The sequence below is a fragment of the Aspergillus nidulans genome, chromosome VI (genome assembly GCF_000011425.1).
Source record: "Aspergillus nidulans FGSC A4 chromosome VI".
NCBI classification, from domain to species: Eukaryota; Fungi; Ascomycota; class Eurotiomycetes; order Eurotiales; family Aspergillaceae; genus Aspergillus; species Aspergillus nidulans.
Window position 1 is genome coordinate 1,337,030 of NC_066262.1, and position 18,886 is coordinate 1,355,915.

General features: G+C 53.1%; 7 protein-coding genes across 7 annotated transcripts, besides 1 other annotated feature; 5 read left to right on the plus strand and 2 right to left on the minus strand.

The window, feature by feature from the left end:
- Positions 1-18,886: part of a sequence feature (contig 1.54 513..183474(-1)) that runs on past both edges of the window.
- On the plus strand, positions 451-735 carry ANIA_11379 (uncharacterized protein; the record flags this gene model as incomplete). Its single annotated transcript, XM_050612512.1, has 2 exons — positions 451-478; positions 512-735. 2 exons carry the CDS (start codon positions 451-453, stop codon positions 733-735), a joined length of 252 nt encoding a protein of 83 aa, XP_050468425.1.
- ANIA_03232 (putative MFS pantothenate transporter) lies at positions 1,027-2,703 on the minus strand (the record flags this gene model as incomplete). Its single annotated transcript, XM_050612513.1, has 3 exons — positions 2,233-2,703; positions 1,918-2,183; positions 1,027-1,857 (listed from the first exon to the last, which is right to left on the minus strand). The coding sequence occupies exons 1-3, from the start codon at positions 2,516-2,518 to the stop codon at positions 1,027-1,029; spliced, it is 1,383 nt and encodes a 460-aa protein (XP_050468426.1). The 5' UTR covers positions 2,519-2,703.
- On the plus strand, positions 3,037-4,367 carry ANIA_03231 (magnesium transporter CorA family protein; the record flags this gene model as incomplete). The annotated part of the gene is made up of 2 exons (XM_050612514.1): positions 3,037-3,596; positions 3,653-4,367. 2 exons carry the CDS (start codon positions 3,037-3,039, stop codon positions 4,230-4,232), a joined length of 1,140 nt encoding a protein of 379 aa, XP_050468427.1. The 3' UTR covers positions 4,233-4,367.
- Positions 4,747-11,527, minus strand: ANIA_03230 (protein pkfA; the record flags this gene model as incomplete). Its single annotated transcript, XM_655742.1, has 3 exons — positions 4,747-4,770; positions 4,939-10,056; positions 10,088-11,527. The coding sequence occupies 3 exons, from the start codon at positions 11,525-11,527 to the stop codon at positions 4,747-4,749; spliced, it is 6,582 nt and encodes a 2,193-aa protein (XP_660834.1).
- Positions 12,449-14,387, plus strand: ANIA_03229 (protein pkfF; the record flags this gene model as incomplete). Its single annotated transcript, XM_655741.1, has 3 exons — positions 12,449-12,793; positions 12,845-12,927; positions 12,980-14,387. 3 exons carry the CDS (start codon positions 12,449-12,451, stop codon positions 14,385-14,387), a joined length of 1,836 nt encoding a protein of 611 aa, XP_660833.1.
- ANIA_03228 (4-hydroxybenzoate octaprenyltransferase pkfE) lies at positions 15,128-16,057 on the plus strand (the record flags this gene model as incomplete). Its single annotated transcript, XM_655740.1, has 1 exon — positions 15,128-16,057. The coding sequence occupies one exon, from the start codon at positions 15,128-15,130 to the stop codon at positions 16,055-16,057; it is 930 nt and encodes a 309-aa protein (XP_660832.1).
- On the plus strand, positions 17,008-18,608 carry ANIA_03227 (protein pkfD; the record flags this gene model as incomplete). The annotated part of the gene is made up of 2 exons (XM_655739.1): positions 17,008-17,698; positions 17,785-18,608. The coding sequence occupies 2 exons, from the start codon at positions 17,008-17,010 to the stop codon at positions 18,606-18,608; spliced, it is 1,515 nt and encodes a 504-aa protein (XP_660831.1).

Consider the following 18,886-nt stretch of genomic DNA (forward strand, 5'->3'; position numbering starts at 1 on the left):
TATCTTTCCTGGAGCTGGCTCGCAACAGGTGTAATGCCCGTTGGTGCTGATAGGATAGCAAGAAAGCAATCAGACTGTCAGTAAGTGCTCCCAGAGCAGCACATCCATAAACAATTTCGTTGGCGGAGACGAGCTTAGCTTCACCATAGGACGCTGACATCAATAATCATTTACGACTGAAAGTTGTGAGCGCAAGGTTCGCTGATATATATCGGGGCACGAATTCGAGCGAACCCGCATTGGTTGGGACCCTGTTCAACGATCGAGAGCGATTACAAGCTGGATTTCACACCTGCAGCATAGGCAGAAGGATCGAGTGATTTAGAAATAGCTACTGCTCTGAGTTGCTACATGAGGGTCTCGGATCGAACCATGGACTTTCGGTTGAAATCTGGTTGGGCAGCTCAATGCGTGCTGGGACGAGGGTAACCCACTTGCGAGGCCTTCAAAATGAACACGACAAGAAGACGGCTTGCAGGTGAGAAGAAGTGCAAAGAGTGAAACTTGTCAGTGGCGGACCTGGCAGCATTCATGCGGACTTTTCGCGGAAGTGGGCGTTTGACGACACAGTTGGCACTTCGGGATCCCCTAAAGGTGATTGCAGCCCGGCACATTGTCAATGCAAAAGCAATTCGTGATAACCTGGAGGACATTCGAGGACCTGAGCTCTCATTCAATCGTTACAAGCGCCGAAGTGAGAGGGTCGAGGGAGGCAGGCCTTGGCTTCCCACGTGAGGGGACACGGAAAATACCTGATTCCTTCTAAGCGCTGGTCAGGTATGGGAACTCATGCGAGCCATTCTTAAATGGCTATTAGAGTCCCGTGCAACTAGTGGAGAAGACGTTATCGTCTCTGACTCGATGCAAGGACCAGAATCAGCCGATTTGAGCTGAATTGAACAGAATTGTCCTACCTGCACTATGATGTTGTGATCGTTTCCACGCTTACAGAGCTGAAAACGTGCCTCCTCAATCTAGAGAATACCAAGCCGTTATCAGGAGGAGCTAGGAGTAGCAGAGGCAGATTCAGGTGGACTTCTCGACATCCCTGCCCGTTTCTGTCGGCACTGCTGGAGATTGGAGCCTTGAAGAGGCCTTGTCCTCCTGTAAAGTCTTCAAGAGGATAGCTGTAACCCAAATAATCAATGCTACTGAACAACCGATCATTGCATACATCCCGCGGGTGAATCGCGGCGCCAGATCTGCCGAGTAGAACAGAATGCTCCACCAAGCATTGACAGCATTGTTGCCCAGATTCATGCTAGCAATCACAACAGAACGATGCCGTTCCTCCTGCATCCTCATCGCATCATTACACCATGCGAAAAAGGTTGCTTGGCAAGCATAAACGGCTCCGGCCCAATAGTATGCACCAAAGACTGTAGCGGTTGAGTCAAACCGAGTCAGAATAAGTATCGGCGTGATGATGCCAGTAATGCCGATAAAATAACCCACAATATACCGCTTACCCCCCCAAAAATCAGTAAGCGTCGCCCAGAACAGTGTAGAGACAATTCCAACAGCGGGCACGCCAGTAGGGTAGTTGTTAAGCTGGGCAATGGAGTAATGGTTTGTGGGGTGCGACTTCATGTAAAGTGCCAACAAAGAATTGGACGAGAATGACTCCGTCTCGCCTGCAATCACCCAAAGAATGACAAACGCCCACCAATACCAGGTCTTGAATAGGTTTTTCAGGAATGTTCGGTTAAATATCGGGGCATGCTTCGCTACCGGCAATCGGGACACGGCCAAAGCTCGCTCTGAGGATGTAAGGTATGGAGCTTGGGTTGTGGCTGGAGTATCAGGAAACAAGAAAGCTCCGTACAATGCAACAGGAAGGGTTATCAGGCCATCAATCTGGAATGGTTAGCTGGGATGAGGCAGAAATCGCCCTGGATAAGAGTGGAATATACTCACTATGAAAAGCCATCTCCAGCCGGACAGCCCTGCAGCACCATCTAACGACGAATGGATCCCAGTTTGGATGAAACCACCGAACATTTGGCCCGCGAGCCCGCTTGCAGTAAAGATCCCGCTCCTTTTGCCTAGTTCACGCTCGGTATACCATGACCCGAGTATAAAATGAGTGCCACTGAAAGTGCTTGCTTCGGCCACTCCTAGGAAAAAGCGTATCGCCATTATGCCTTGTGGGTTGTGGACAGCCGCGGTGACCATTGTTAGACCTAGAACGGTGGTAAGCGCAGTACGAACCCGTATCGAAGGCATACATACAACCCCAGCAGAGAATCATAGCAGGGAAAAATATGCGTGGACGCAAGTAGGTCAGCGCCAGATTAGAGGGGATTTGACCGAGTATATAGCCGACAGTGAAAACAGTGTTTATTTGATTCAACTGATTGCCCCGGAAGGAGAGCTCTTCCTCCATGCCACTTACATACGCGTTGGTCAGGTTGGAGCGATCCAGATAGTTGAAGAAATAAGTCACGCAGCAGAAAGACAAGATAAACCAATCGATCTTGACGAGTAGCTTTGTCTCTGGGTCCTTCGCCCACCACATTTTGGATATCAAGACGGTTAGGCTACGTTCAAGGCGTTGGTGGTTGCAGTGGAATTGGAGGGATATATCGCCTCCTGTTGATCGAGGAATAAGAACATCATTCCACTCGCTGGGAAGTCCAAGATTGGATGATGCAACAACAATACCACCTCGGCATTGATAAACGACGATCTTCAGAGCTCTCGGGTGAAAATCCAGCTCGTGGACTGGGAGATTTTCTTTTATTGGTGCCTTATAGATTAGGCTGCAATTTCTACGCTGAGCTTCACTGCCGGCACGTGAACGACTTCGTCGCCGCCTTTCGACAACTTTTTCTAGCTCTGCCGTGACATCGACCCCCTTCCCTCGTTTCTAGAACGTACTCTTATTTGACTACTAGTTTCTCAGTATACTATGCGGTCATCTTTCCGTTCTTTTATTGATGTCGCCGTCGTCGGAGCCCCGGGTTCCTCTCAACTAGTCGCAGTCCCACGACCAACAGACAACTTCGGGCTGCAGCTGCCCGATCGAAGCCGGGGATGAAACCATTCAAGCTTCCCTGGAGGGTCCCCAAGACCGCCAAAGAGCCGCAGATAATCAGTGATGAAAAGGATTTGATCCCCCCAGAGCCTACGCAATTGACCTTCTTCTCCTCGCAACTGGATTCCTGTATCCAGGCCTCGAGCCTCGACGATCTCAAAGCCCTCTACGAACCGCTTTGCCCGCTTCTCGAGGATAGAACGTACGGAGGACTGTGGTGGCTGGATGTGACGGCACCTTCCGAAGATGATATCGAGACGCTCTCACGCATCTTCAATCTGCACCCGCTGACAACGGAAGATATCAAGATTCGGGAGACACGGGAGAAGATCGAATTATTTGGACCCTACTACTTTCTATCCTTGCGTCCCGCCCGCCGGGTAGAATCAGATGAAGGAGTGCGCACTTCGCCAATCAACGTCTATGCAGTCGTGTTCCGCGATGGTGTCCTCAGCTTCTCAATGGGCAGCAATCCCCACGTCGGCCACGTCCGAAGTCGAATCAAGGAGCACCAGAGTCATTTATACTTGACCAGTGACTGGATTTGTTATGCACTCATGTACGTTCCTTGTTAGCGTTCCATCTCCTGCGCTAATCGTCGCTAATCGTCTACAGTGATGACATCGTCGACGGCTTCGCTCCGTTCATTAGCCGAGTTGAACAGGGCGTAGACACAATGGAGGATAGCGTATCTATCACCCGGCCTGACGACATCGGACTAGCTCTTCAGCAGATCTACCGTTGCCGAAAGGAGGTTCTCCACATCCGCCAGCTGCTGAACGACAAAACAGACGTCATTCGTTGCTTTGCCCGCCACTGCGATGCCTTTGGTGCTTCTCCGTCCCAAGTGGGGCTCTACCTTAGTGACATCCAGGACCACGTCTTGACAATGATGGCCAACCTCGACGCAGCCGAGCAGATGCTCTCGCGCGGACAGTCAAAGTACCTCAGCCAGTTATCGTTCGACTCGACTCGCATGCGGAACCAGATCTCGCATGCCCTCAGTCGGCTAACGGTCATCGCCGGCATAGTCGTGCCTCTCCAGTTCGTCACCGGTCTCTTTGGAATGAACGTCACCGTTCCAGCGCAGGCCGACAAAGCGGACAGCTTGACGGCATGGTTCAGCATTCTTGGTGTGCTTGTCGCGCTGGTTGTGGTATTCTTTGTCGTAGCCCGGAGGCTGCGTATTCTATGACTATATGGCCTCTTACCGTCAACGCATTCTATACATTTGTTGTGTGTCGCACTCAAGAGACCGACTAAGAGACTGATAGTTTCTAGTAATAGCCAATGTGATTTTTCTTTAGTTGGTTTCGCCTCTACGCTCTAAAGCTGAAGTACTGTCCTCCAAACTTCCCATTACTCAGGGATTTTGAGCTCATGGTCCGTTTATCAAGTGGACGTATTGTCCCATCTGGCTTAGCCCCTGTAGGATCACGTGAGTGAGTAGTGATCAACTCTACAGTGACAAGGCTTGTCTTCTGTTAGCAGCCAACAGAAAACGAGTTCGTCCCAAGTTTTATCTGTGTTGATGCGACTAACAGCTATTACTGCTCTGGGATGATTTATGGAATGTCGACCCAGGGCCCGATACCTTATATATCTCCTCCGCTCCACTAAACTTAAAGATGACATCACTGGGTGATTCCTGTGTCGTTGATGCACGAGGTTATCGCTGCGCAAGGCCAGAATGGCCCACTGGAGCAAATTCAAAGAGTCAGAATCTTCATATTCTATTGAGACTTAATATACTCAGAAAACAGTATAGCTAACCAAAACTCCAGTAGGACTCCACACTTGAACCAGACAGCTTGGAATACACAAGACAAAGAAGACAAAGATAGTCACGGGTTACTAGTGAGGAAACCCATCTCCCGCCACCTCTCTATATAGCGCCTCACCTCTTCCTCGGTGACAGGCCCTTGAGCAGCCAACGTGGCCGAATGCTCCTGAGAAAGCGTTGTGTCTAAGACTAACCCGCCGCAGGCCATATGCTCGAAATCTCGCGTAAAGAAATCCATGATCTTAGCTGCGGGTATCTCGCGGTCTCGGTCTAGTGGAGAGGAGCGCAGAAGGTTAAGGAACTCTTGGTAGGGAATGACTCTATCTGAGGGAATGTTGAGCGCCGATGTTATGATCGGCGTCATTTCCTTCCAGGGCTGCCCCACCGGGTTGTCGATGTGGTAGACTGGATATGCGTCGGGTTCGCTCTTGTTGAGGGTTGTGCCAGTTTGGTTCGAGTCCGACTCAATACCAGGGAGAAGGAGATCAACCATTGTCTGAGCGACAGTGTCAACGGGGACCCAGTGCAGAGGTCCGTCAAGATCCGGCCACGCCTGCAGAGTCTGTGCGGTCTTGATAAGCAATGGCATATGCTCCGTATGCGGCCAACAACCGGTATGACTAGAGCCGGTGATTTGACCGGGGCGCACGACCATTGGGCGGAAATGGTCAGGGTAACGGTGGAGCGTTTCATCGAGCATGCGCTCACATACCCATTTAGCCTCTGGGTAGCCGATGGGCAAGGACGAGCGAAGATCAACCCGTTGCTCTAGCACACGCTGCTGGGCTGCGGAGCCGACTACACTGATTGAAGAAACGAATTGGAAGCCGACCCTCATGCCGTTCGGGCTGCAATTGCACGCCATTTCGCGTGCCAGGTCAAGGAGATTTCGCAACGCTTGAAACTGAGGCACAAAGGTGTGAATGGGACGCGCTAGACTCATGGGCCATGCATTGTGCACAATGTGAGTGGCATTCCGAGCGAGCCAGGTGTACTCATCCGCTGCAAGACCCAGATGCGGCTCGCTGGTGTTGCCGTCAAGCATGCGAAGCTTGCTGGATTCAGCCTCCGTCAGTTGTAGCTTGCGCGTTGAGAGTGCTTGACTCTGTCGGAGGGTGCCCGGGGTCTTGCTACGCCGGTTTAAGCAGATAACTGTACGAACGGACGGGTCGCGGGCGAAGCTCGCTACTAGGTGCGACCCGAGACTCCCAGTTGCACCAGTAATTATCACGACATTACCGCTGTGTTCTCGCGCGGATGACCGCGACGACACTGGGGGAATGAACCCCGCTGTATATCGAGCCACGTATTGTTCAGCGATCTCCTCTCGGTCAGTATTTTGTTTTGCCATCTCTACAATCGGCCGTTGCGATTTGAGGAAGGTGTCGTCGCTTTCCGCAAGAGAGAGGACCTCAGCTTCATCTCTAGACGAGGTAATGATGAATGGTTCGCGAAAATCATCAGTAGAAGAGCATGCCACAGTAGGGGTCGCCGGGTCCGACTCGCCCGACGAGTCTGTATCGTTAGGAGAACCGTGATTGTCGATATTTTCAGAAGCGGCCGAGGAGCCGGGTATCGAGCTTGAGATATAGTTCGTCAGCTTCTCGACCGTAGTAGCCTCGAGCAGGTCGTTGTGATCTGGTGAGAATTTGAATACTCCCTCTATCTCACGAGCGAGCTCCATGGCCATTAGTGAGTCGACGCCGAGATCTGATAGCTCCGCATTCTGGTTTATCTTCGCCGGTTCAATACCAGAAACACTGGAAAGAAGCTGGCAGACTTGACCTGTGATATCTCGTTTCTGCACGGACTTGTGCTTCCGAGGTGCTTCGGCTAAGACGATTTCTTGTGCCTGAATTATGGGTTGCTTGGGCGCCGCAGTGACGATATCCTTTTCATGGACACTGGGGTTGCCCGGATGGAAATCAGACAAGATTTTGCGCATAACGGTCTTCGGAAGCCGACTGAACTTGGTGCCCATGATGACTTCTGTTAGGGCTCCAGTGCGCGAGTCGAAGACGAATACATCTGTCAAATATACTTTGTCGGACACGCGCAAATGACGAGCAAGAACATGCCATTTCTCAGTGCCGTCTTCGCCCTTCTCCTTCACGTCGGCCAGACTTGGAGACCGCATCCATAGCTCACACCCAGTGGCAATGAAGACATCGTCTGGGCTGCGATCCGTCATACAGCTGACCCAGATACCTCCTGTCTGCATAAAACATTCGCTCAGCGGCACATCGAGCCATGTTTCATGAGACCGCTTGCGTATCACGCACCCAGCACTCTCATTACCACGGCCCACGAGCCGCCGAAGACTACGGTACAGGGGTGTGTAGGAGATGACATCACTGAAGCCTTGGTATACGTTGCGCCCTTGGAGGACGTGGATCTCATCGTCCAGGTCGTCAGGCTGTGCACCCGCCAAGGCTAAAATATCCGTACACTGACGGTATGGAACGAGCCTCTCGAGACGCGCAAAATCATTCCGGTAGAGCGGATCCTCCGGACTGCGGATCTGCAGGGAGCCCTTGACATGCAGAAGACTCGAACTACTTCCTTCACGCGTGCTTGTGATGTTCCAGTCCCATAGCATACACGACTCGTCAGCAGCAGATAGCTGTAGCCAGAATTTTCGTATTGGATCAAGACAAACAGGGGCTGAGTTGACCATGTCTCTTAGCATGGGTTGGAGTCGTCTCTCCTTCCACTCCGGTTGCAAGCTGAATAGAGCTTCAATGGCCATGTCGACCTCCAATCCAGCAGGGCAGATCGCCGCCGTACGAGCCATGACATGGCCCTCCACCATCGCAAGGTACTTTTCGGAATTACTGTTGATAAGGAACCGAGGCCGGCTCCTGTTGTTGTCTTCATAGCCTACGAAAGTCCACAGACCATCTGGCTTTGGAACTCCTGTTTGCTGGGCTGCACCTTGATCTGTCTTGGGAGCAATAATATCCAGTCCATGACGGGTTCTCGCAAACTGCCGCGGCGGAAGGATCAGGTGCTCATATTGGTCTTTTTGCACGGGGTGGTGCTGCCAGAATGAAACTCGAAGGCCTTCCTTCCACAGAGAGAGCGTTGTCTCAGTAAGGCTATCTGAGCCCCGGCCGCCGTGAGTGATGTTGAGTGCTTGGAAATGGTGATGCGACTGTCCAACTATGTCAGAGGTCGGACGCAGGGCCCTACCAGCCATGGTGGTGATTGTAGAGTTGGAGCCCGCTTCAAGCCAGATACTATCGGGATAAGCTCGGGCAAGACGCTCAATCGCGTGGTAGAAATACACCGGCTTACGCAGATGATCGGCGACGAACGTGGACGACGGGCGCGCTCCGGTCGATGGAGTAGAAGACGAATGTTCAATATGAATGACGGGGGAGTTGAACGTCAATTCTTCGCCCAGCTGGTTTAGAGGCTCCACAATGTTTCCGACAAGGCTACAGTGGAATGCATTTGTCACATTCAACCGTTTGTGCCGAATGTACGGATACTTGCTAAGCAGGGTTTCCTTTACCCCCTCAATGGCAGCAGTTGATCCTCCTAGCGTGAAACTGCGCGGGCCATTATAGCAGGCAATGGTGGCAGGGTGGTCGGACGGCGTCTGCTGGGATGCTTCTTCCAGGAGTTGCTGGATGGTACTCTCATCCCCTTCGACTGCCATCATAGCGCCTCTATCGCTTCCCCATTGATCGCGGATCAGGCGTGCCCGGCCAGCTACGAGCTTGATGGTGTCCTGAACACTGAGGACACCGGAAATACTCAATGCAGTGAGTTCGCCGAAACTGTGTCCCACAACCGCAGCGATTCTGGTCGAAACGCCACAATCTAACCAGCACCGCGCGCAGCTATACTGCATCGCGAAAAGCATGCATTGCAGCTTGACTGTGTCTTGAACCGGACTGGTGGAGAATATTTCCGGGTAAATACTCTCCAACCCCATGTTTGTCATGGCCATATCGCATTCGTCAAGATAACGGCGCAGGAGACCAACATTCTCGTACACTAAGCGGTTCAAGCCGACAAAGGTAGAGACTTGTCCGCCAAAGCAAAGGATCACAGGGCGCTCTGTAGGGACAACCTTGCTGCTGCCCTCAGCTGAAGCTCCACGTGATAGCATTGCCTGCAGCTCTGACATGGAGCGACAGCTGAAGACAAGTTGGCGTGCGAGAGTCCGATTGCATTGCCGACTCAGGTTGAAGGAAAGGTCGTCCAGCCGTACAGTCGGTCGTGTTCGAATATACTCGGCTAGGCGCGCACAATAGGCCGTGATCTCGACTTCATTTGTACCCGAGATCCAGAATGGCTGGGCTAATCCATCCTTGGTCACACCTTGATGCGGAAATGTGTGGCGCTTTGGAAGCTGGAGAATCACCATGGACGTGTTGGAACCTGAAGCTCCATAGCTGTTGACCAACGCTGCTTTCTGGTCTGTCTCCCACGGGCGTAGCGAGGTGGAGATGCGCAACTTGTCAGTTGCAGCAGTGATGCGCGGGCTAAGACGGGTGTGACTGGCTTGTGGCGGTATGAAGCCTTCGTTCATCATCATGAGTACTTTGATCAATGAGACGACTCCAGCTGCGGCCTCAGTGTGGCCAATATGTCCCTTGACTGATCCAAGAATTAGCGGACTTGGCCGAGAAGCAACGTTGAGGGCGTCGGCAATACTGGCGTACTCTGCTGGGTCCCCAACAGCGGTTCCCGTCCCATGGGCCTCGACGAGCGAGATATCCGCTGGAGTCAGACCTGACTTGGAAATAACCTGTTTGAATAGAGGTGCCAATGAAGGCTTGTTGGGCACAACCACGGCAGTGCAGTTCTGGTTCTGGTGTACTGCACTTGCTCCGATGCAACCCAGAATCTGGTCATTATTGGCGACTGCAGCACTCATCTTCTTCAACATCACACAACCGATTCCTTCTGATCGACAGTATCCGTCTCCCTTCTCGTCGAACGGCTTGCACTGGCCGGTAGGACTGAGGAAGCTGGCGGCACCTAGATTTTGGAACCAGAAAGGACTGCTCATAACCGCAACACCACCAGCCAGCGCGGCAGAGCATTCTCCTGACAGGATACTACGACACGCAAGATGAATAGCGACTGCAGAGGAGGAGCAGGCAGTATCTAAGGTCAATGCCGGGCCTGTCCACCCGAAGTGGTGAGAAACTCTGCCGGCAAGGAAAGCGCGCAGATTCCCTGTCGCTGTATAAGCGTTTGGGTCGTAGCATGAGACATGCTGGTCGTAGTCGGTTTGTTCTAAAGCCAACGAAAACTCCAACAGAGTCTTCAGGTAACTTGGTCTCATTGTGGCCTGGCTCCAAGAAATATCCAGACTGTTCGACAGCTTGATACGCCGCCTGGAGAAAGAGACGGTGCTGCGGGTCCATGGCGGCGGCTTCGCGAGGACTCATTTTGAAAAAGCTATGATCGAACTGGCTGCGGTCGCGAATCAAGTTGGAGTACCAAGTCCGGGAGCCCTTGTCGGTACGCCAAGGGGTGTTGAAATTGATATCATCTTCCATGATCGCTTGATGTTGCGACGTCCCCGTGCGCAGCATCTGAGCGAATTCGTCCACATCGTCAGCACCGGCTGTCTTGATCGACATTCCCACGACTGCAATCATATTTTCTTGGTCGAGGCTGGCAAAGGCATCTGATGCTTGATGTTGACTTTCGATCTTTACTGTCCGTTTTGCCAACGTGGGCGGGATACATCTCTCTGAGCCGAAGCACACCACACGCGCGGGACTTGAAACCTCTGGATAGGCAGCCTTGAATGTGTCATACCAGTCGCAATGTTGAACAAGCATACTGCGCACTGCAACTTCGTGCAGGCTCGCATTGTCGATTTTAGGATAGGCTAGGGACATGGCGGGCGTGGGTGCAAACTGGAGCTCAGGTGTTCGATTGCATAAATCAGCCAGGGCGTCAGTGTATGCTTTTCTGGACTCAGATGGGTCGTGGAACCGGCCCTGCAACCGCACTTGAGCGACGGTCAGCCCGATCTCTCGCAGCTCCTGTGCTAGGTCTGCCGCGGCGCGGCCGGAACTCGTGAGCGTCGCGCGTGCACGATCATAACGAACAGAGAGGTAAGTCTCTGGATGCCGTTGGCCAAGAATCTCTTGTAATCTCTGCTGCTGTTCCTCACTCATCCAAGCGATCGAATATGATACAGATCGTCCGTTTCCCTGCAGCTCTTGCCGTCTCTCCTCTGCATCGACAAGGGCTCCAACCAACATGGCTAACCGCAGCGCAACCGCGCCATACTTCGCAAGTTCTTGATCATTTCTTGAACTCGCAATCGCAAATGTGCTTAAAAGCCCCGTGCAGAAACCGGTGGCTGTGGTTCGGTCACTGGTGTGTTGGTTCGTCGCTAGGTATCGCTCGTATTCCGTAAGGTGCGTTAGGACGACTAGTGGAGTGAGGATCATGTTGGATATGCTCAGCCCCTCCTCAATATCATCAATGCTGTGATTTAATAGTCGGTCCAAATCCTGCAGTCGTTCTTGAGGAGGGAGCAACTCCCTGAGCTCTGGGAGTGCCTCGGACAGGGCTGTCCAGAACCCTGGTAACCCGGCGATAGTGTCCTGAATCCATTGCCCGTACCTACCACTGCTGATGTCGCCGCGAAGCTTTATTAGGGCCCGTTTGTCGAATGAAAGACTCTGTGGCCCAAAGGCCAGAAGGGTGTGACTGGAACCCTGCATTATGTTGTGTGGAGGGTAGAATTAAAGAGCGGAAGGATGGCAATGGCCCAGTCACAGAGGGAGAAAAGGATATGGATTACGTCCAGCTAGGGTCGACACCTGAAATGAATACTCTTTATACACACATGAGCTGCCCGCCGCTTTTCTATACTACACCTGCTACAGCTTCAGTGTCCACAAACCCGATTGGAGGCCCGGACTTCTGACAGCAAAATCCCGAGCCTGATAAGGGTAGAGAAGGAATTATCGGCTTGTCGGTTGCATTGTTTGCGGCAATGTCTCAGTACCGGCAGGCCCCTTCAGCTGAGGTCCTCGTCCGTCCAGGTATACGCGGCTGCCGCCGCAGGTTATGCAGCGGGACCGATATTCTAGCTGCACCTTGAAGACGTGTCTTGAAGCCAGTCCCACCTTTGTGGATCAGCCAGCGCTGGCAAAAGATAAGCCAGATACTCCGACCGATGAGATCTGACAGTATCAATAGCGCTGAACTGGAGCCAAGCTCTAACAACGGTGGGGGCGCAGCTTTGGGACACCGATTGCGTCCAATTCGGCCAGGATCTGGTCTTTCGGCAATTCTGCGGCCTATTGTACTATCCGGAGTTATTCTTTCCGTAGCCAGTGACCTTCATGCCGATCCAAAGCCGAAAAGCGTGCGGGCTATCGAGATCCAGCCTCAAGCCTCAGCCGTGCCGATCTCTACTGAAGATACTCCGGGTCGCCCATGATTGCCATTTCCTGTCCAGCTCGGTTCGTTTTCCTAGTTTCGGCACAGGGGCAATTAGTGGGAAACAAGCCCTCGTATCTTCAGGGGCACGTTGGTCTTGGAACCAGCTTGGTGAATGTATAAATGGTAGCATATAAAATGCAGGTTCTCCAAGCCCTCAACCGCTCCACAACCGATCACTGGTAGAACCCTGCAAGATGCGTCACACAGCGCTTCTGCCACTCGTTTCGTCTTTTATCGTACCTGCTCTGGCGCAAATCCCAGGTCAGACGACTGTCAATGCAACCGTCAACCAGGGCCGGTTTGGCAACGCCACGTATGATTATGTGATCGTCGGCGGCGGTACCTCTGGGTTGGCCATTGCCGCGCGCCTGGCCGAGGACCCTTCACTCAGTGTTGCCGTCATTGAGGCTGGAGGATACTATGAGCTGGACGGTACCGTTGCCAGCATCATCCCTGGCCTTGCAGCAGGAGCCAATGTCGGCACCGATGCAACTGAATATTCAACGGTGGACTGGAATTTTCAAGCGCAGCCTCTTACAGTGAGTAACCTGCAAGAAATGCGATCCTGACTGGGCTAATGCACTATCTAGTCGGCAAATGACAGGTCTCTTCGTTATAATCGTGGGAAGACGCTCGGTGGCTCCTCAGCTAGACATTATATGGTCTACCAACGGTAGGGTTATTCTCCGCAGTTTCAGGGACAAGCTTATATTGACCTCCGCCAGCGGGACCAGAGGCAGTTACGATCAATGGGCGGAACTCACTGGAGATGAGTCCTGGGGATGGGACTCCGTGTTTCCGTACTTCCAGAGGAGCGTCAATGTCACGCCTGCCAACATGACAGGCCGCTTTCCCAACACCACCGTCACTTATGACCCGTCCGGCTTCAATAAGGCTGGCGGTCCGCTTCATGTTACTTGGCCCAACTACGGGTCCCCGTGGTCTACCTGGATTGAGCAAGGGCTGGAAGCTATTGGGATTCTCCCAGATACCGATTTTAACACTGGGACCTTGAACGGCTCATCCTGGGCCCCAATCACCATCAATCCGCTGAGCCAGAAACGCGACTCGTCAGAAACGAGCTTCCTGCAGCAGTCATTGAAAACCACTAACCTGACTGTTTACCTACACACAATGGCCCTTAAGATTGGCTTCGACGGCACCACTGCCTCCAGCGTCGATGTGAGAAGCCCTGTGGGAAGGTTCACACTCAGTGCGCGCCGAGAGATCATTGTATCTGCGGGAGCCCTCCAGTCGCCACAGTTACTTATGGTTTCTGGAATTGGACCCCGCGAGACCCTGGAACGCCATGGGATTCCCGTTGTGAAGGAACTTGCCGGTGTTGGCCAGAAAATGTGGGAGCATCCATTCTTCGGTATCACTCACCAGGTCAACCTTGTCACCGCAACTGAGTTGGCAATCAACCAGCAAGCGCTGCTTCAGGCACTGAACCAATACAAGTCCCAACAAGGACCGCTCACTTCGGCTGGCTTTGGCGTTTTGGGATGGGAGAAACTTCCCAACAGCACCCTTTCCGACAGCACGAACGAAGCACTGGCTACCTTCCCCTCTGATTGGCCCACCATTGAGTATCTCAGTATCGACGGTTACCTTAACGGATGGCATAGTGCTGCAGACCAGGCAACGGGCAACGGGCAACAATGGGGTACTATTGCGGTGGCTCTGGTTGCACCACTCTCTCGAGGAAATGTCACTATCTCCAGCTCTGACATGGATGACCCCCCTGTGTTCGACCTAGGCTTCCTAACGCATCCTGCGGACCGAGAGATTGCTGTCGCGGCGATGCGGCGTATCCGGCAAGCGTTTGCAGCTATCAGCGAAATTACCATCGGTGACGAGGTCGTCCCCGGTGCGGATGTCAGCACGGACGAGGAGCTACTTGACTTCATCCGCGAGTCTATCGTTCCGGTCTACCATGTGGCAGGAACCTGCGCGATGGGCCGGGAAGATGATCCCGAAGCCGTTGTCGATCCCCAAGCACGGGTGATCGGAGTCAACAACCTTCGTGTAGTGGACGCGAGTATCTTCCCAACACTTCCTCCAGGACATCCGCAGAGCACTTGCTACATGGTCGCTGAGAAGATTGCAGACCTTATCAAGAAAGGAAACTAGCTTTGGCCGGAGGGCAGCAATGGACAGTATATAGGCAGCTATTGTAGATATACTTTTAATCACAAAACTTATTATCTTCTTCTTCATACCTGCAAATAGACCTCTGCCTGTACTTTTGATACTGATACTCTTTCATTGCAAGTGAGGATAATACCCAGAACCTTGGCCAAGGCGTGTTTCAGCCCAAGTCTACTGGGGGATTCACCTGCAGCAATGCACATCGGTTCTTCAAAACCAATTCATTCGCTTCCCTTTCCCACTCGCAGCTGTAGCTGGAACCTTCGGCTGTCTTCTTCGCTGTCCCGCTTCGAATTGCCAGTTATTCGCAAACTTTGCCGCTGCGGCTGCCCTGCCAGCTCAGCCCTCGACTTTCCACCGTTTCGGGGTATCATTTTGTCCTTCCCTATCGCCAGCTGTCTCTCGAAATAGTCAGAGCTGAATATGAGACCCACTACTTGCCCTATCTTCTCTTTGCTTTTATCGGCTTTCTACACGCCCCCACAGCGGCTGAGTTAGTCGATCTTGAATTACTCCGGCGCGCGTGCTTGTCCACCGATGCCATCCACATCGTCGGTGACGACTCGATGCTCGATCCCAAGAAGCGTCTTTGCCGTGCCTAATAATGCCTTTCCAATCGCCAGTCTTAAAGATACCGCAAACGGTCCTCCTCAAACCACCAGTGCATCTTTCCTGTCACGAATCCGGCACCTGTCATCTGTACCGCGCAACCGCTCCTCACCATGTACTCAAAGTCCTGGATCCTTAATGCCCTTCCAGCACCCTTGGTGCCCTACTGCGAGCTCACCCGCGTGGGCTACCTTCCCATCGGCGTGCTAGTTTCATACCTCCCCGTCCTAGTCGCCATCTTGCACGTCGCAGCCGTCGCCCGCCTTCCATACGACAATATCCTTGATTCCTGTCTCCAATGGCTGCCCCTCTGCTACGTCTACAGTGCCTACGGTTGCGTTGTTGACGATATCGCAGATCAGGACCTTGACAGGAAGGTCGAGCGCTGCCAGCACCGACCTCTGGTCCGCGGCGCTGTATCAACCACTTCTGCGTGCCTCTTCGCAGCGTCGTTGGCCTCTCTTGCTGTCTTTCTCACAAAGACCTTCTTCCCAGACCAGCCGGCCGTACATATTCCCGTCGCGTTGGCAGGATCCATCATCTACCCGTTCCTCAAGCGTTTCACGAACTTCGCCCTGCTCTACCTCGCCTTCTTGTACGTGGCCACAGGCCTGAACGCCTCTCGCACTATTGGCTATGATATCTTGTCTGCCCCGGACCATCTGCTTACGTCCAACCTCCTCCTCGCGGCAGCCGTCTTCATCGCCAACGTTTCGGTGGAGACGATCTACATGCACGCAGATTTGGAAGACGACATCAAATCAGGCATTGGAAGCCTCGCGGTAAAGATCCAAGGCTACTCCAAGCCAGTCCTGTTCCTAGCGGCAGTGGCATATGGATCCCTTGTGTTGGCCAGTGGTCTCGCGGCCGAGTTCGGCAAGTGGTATTTCACTGGCGCTATCACGTCTGCTCTGACGCTGTTCACACTTGTGGCAAGAGTCGATCTGAAGAACGGGAAGATGTGTGAACAGTTCTTTTTCATGGGGAACGCAGTGCTCATGAGCCTCCTTGCGGCCGGTTTGTATGGGGAGTGCATTGCCTGATTCACCATTTCTTTGGTAGAGTAGGGGGAAATTCTGGGCCTGCTTTGACGTCAAGACTCGTATTTGTAGGAAAGAATAATGGGCAAATTGGACCTCTGTCCTGGGGTGGACGTGGTTGAAACATTGGCGTTGGATATACTGTCAGCCACTTAGGTGAATTCTATCTCTTCTAGATAGAACTTGATAGAATTGAGAGCTTGGGCGAGCATAGGATTATTTCTTATTCGGACTAGGTTCTCCTGCTGTCTCTCTCGCTTATTATCACAATAGTGTTCTATCCCGTTGCCCTGTGCGCTTCAAACCAGCAGTACCTTCAAATATATTATTTCTTTTTTTTTCCAATATTTTGTGACATACGACTCCTTTGCCTCTGTAGCCCTAAGTACACTCCAATCAGGCACTCGGATTCTGAGAGCCGGTTTGCAGAGAAGATACTCTGGAAGCACCTACGTTAGCTGTCATTTGCCCGCACGAGGCGCATAAGGCATAACCGGCTGCTCAATGCCAACACGAGACTGTATCTCGAAGACTCGCGTCTGCAGCAACTCTTTTTAAGCCGAAGTAGGCCCGTTGGTCCAGCCAGGACACATTGGAGACTGGCCCAATGACATTAGCCAATACCACTCCCTCGGGCATGTCGATCGCCTGTGGAATAAGCAAGCGGTGCCTCTTACTGGAAAACTTGGAAAACTCAGTGCCGATAGTAATCGGCAGGCCAGGCTACGGTCAGTGGACTCTGACTGGTCAGTGGGTACCCGGATATCGTGAAAAGGGAAGTGAAGAAACTCCGGCGACTAGGGCTGTTCGCCGAGGCCACCTGCACCATGACAGTGACATGTAGAAGCCAGGAAGACTTCATCCTGATCTCTAGGCTTATATCAGTATTCCTTGTTTTTCTAGGTTCATCCTGTCCTCGTCCTTACGATCGTACGCTCTCACTAACTGTCGCAATGGGTTCACTCTGGTCCTCCCCATCATTATTACCATCTCAGCAAGATAACGAGACAGAGCCCTTTTCACACCTTCCTAAAGAGATAGGTACAGACCCGACACTGAGGGAAGACTCCAACGTCTCGAACCGTAACTCAGAGGCCGCGAGTACCAGCACTGACTCCAGCACAAACACAAACGAAAACCATGCTTCTACATCCCAGTCTTCGCTTGAAGGCGCCCCCGACTCGGGCCCCATTAAGATTGCTATCATCGGCGGCGGTATCATCGGCATAATCACAGCGCTGGGTCTGATCCACCGCGGCATCAACGTAACCGTCTACGAGCGCGCCCCCAAGTACACCGAGACGAGTGCGGGCTTCTCATTCAGCAAGGGCGCCCGCAAAGCAATGGAAATAGTATCGCCACGGGTGCTGGAAGCGCTGCTCCGCGTCGCGGCGCCAAACAAGCACCCGTTTATCCGGTACTTTGACGGTTTTACGCCCGGCGCAGACGAAGCGCAGTGGCAGATTCCTGCCGAACGGCCGGATTACTATGGTTGTCTGCGCGCGGCGTTTCTGGAGAGCTTGGGGCAGGAAGTGCCGGAGGGGATCGTGAAGTTTGGGAAGGTTCTGGAGAGCTATGAGGACAATGAGGAGGGGAAGGTGCTTTTGCGGTTTAGAGATGGCAGCACAGCTGAAGTTGATGCTGGTAGGTCTTTTCCCCCTCTCTACACATTACAGATTATCAAAGGATAAACGAACCGGTTCCGCTGACATGAGCGGCTGGCGATACAGTCATCGGCTGCGACGGCATCAAGTCACGCACGCGCCGCATCATGCTAGGCGACACTCACCCTGCTGCAGCCCCCGGCTACACAGAGATCGTCGCCTACCGGGCCGTCCTCCCCCTCGAAGGCGTTGTGGCGGCACTCGGCGAAGACAGGGGACACAGCCATTGTCTCGCCGTTGGGCCGGACGCATACACCGTGAGCTACCCGATCGCCAACAAGCCTCTCGCCAACATGATCCTCTTTCGCAAGCAGCGCGGTTCGTGGGCGAACTCTGACAAACTGCTCGAGACGTGCCACCGCTCGACCGCGCAAGACGCTGTCAAAGACTGGAAGCCTGAAATCCAGCGCCTGGTCGACCTCCTACCAGAGAATCCCAACAAATGGGCCATCTTCGATACGTCAGACAACCCGGTGCCGAGCTATGTGTCTGCCTCAGGACGCGTATGTATTGCAGGCGACGCCGCGCACGCGAGCACCCCGTTCCTTGCGTCGGGGGCGGCAATGGGGGTGGAAGATGCGGCGGTCCTAGCTACGGTTCTAAATACTGCGCTTAAAGAGCAATCATACAACAAGACTACTGTCGTCAAGAGGAAGGCGATTACAGCCGCGTTCCAGGCCTACAGCGGGATCCGCATGCAGCGCTCGCAACGGGTAGTCAAGGATTCCCGCACGGTGGGCGAGGTCTGTATGTGGCAGGACGCAGAGACGGCGCGGGACCCAGAAAAGTGTTTCCAGGCAATCTGGCAGAGATATACGCAGATCTGGGAGTTCGACGTGGAGGAGATGGTGGAAAGAGCGAGGAGTGAGTGTGTGCGGTTGTTTAGTTAGCCCTAATTGCTCTTTACACAATGCATAATCTACAACCTCGTCACGCGATGACATCGAGGCTCAGTAACCTGGGCTTGGAGATAAGGATCGTATATTAATTAAATCCGGGCGCCTAGCGCCGATCTGACAAATAGAGAGCTAGAACTGGAGCTGAGCTGGAGCTGTGCAGACCGGAATGTTCTCCGGCTCCCGTTGGCTGTCGACACGTCAGAGACCAGATAACCGGCCGCCTGGTATAGCTCAGCCGTGTATTCTCGTCTCTTTCCTGCCCTGCTGGC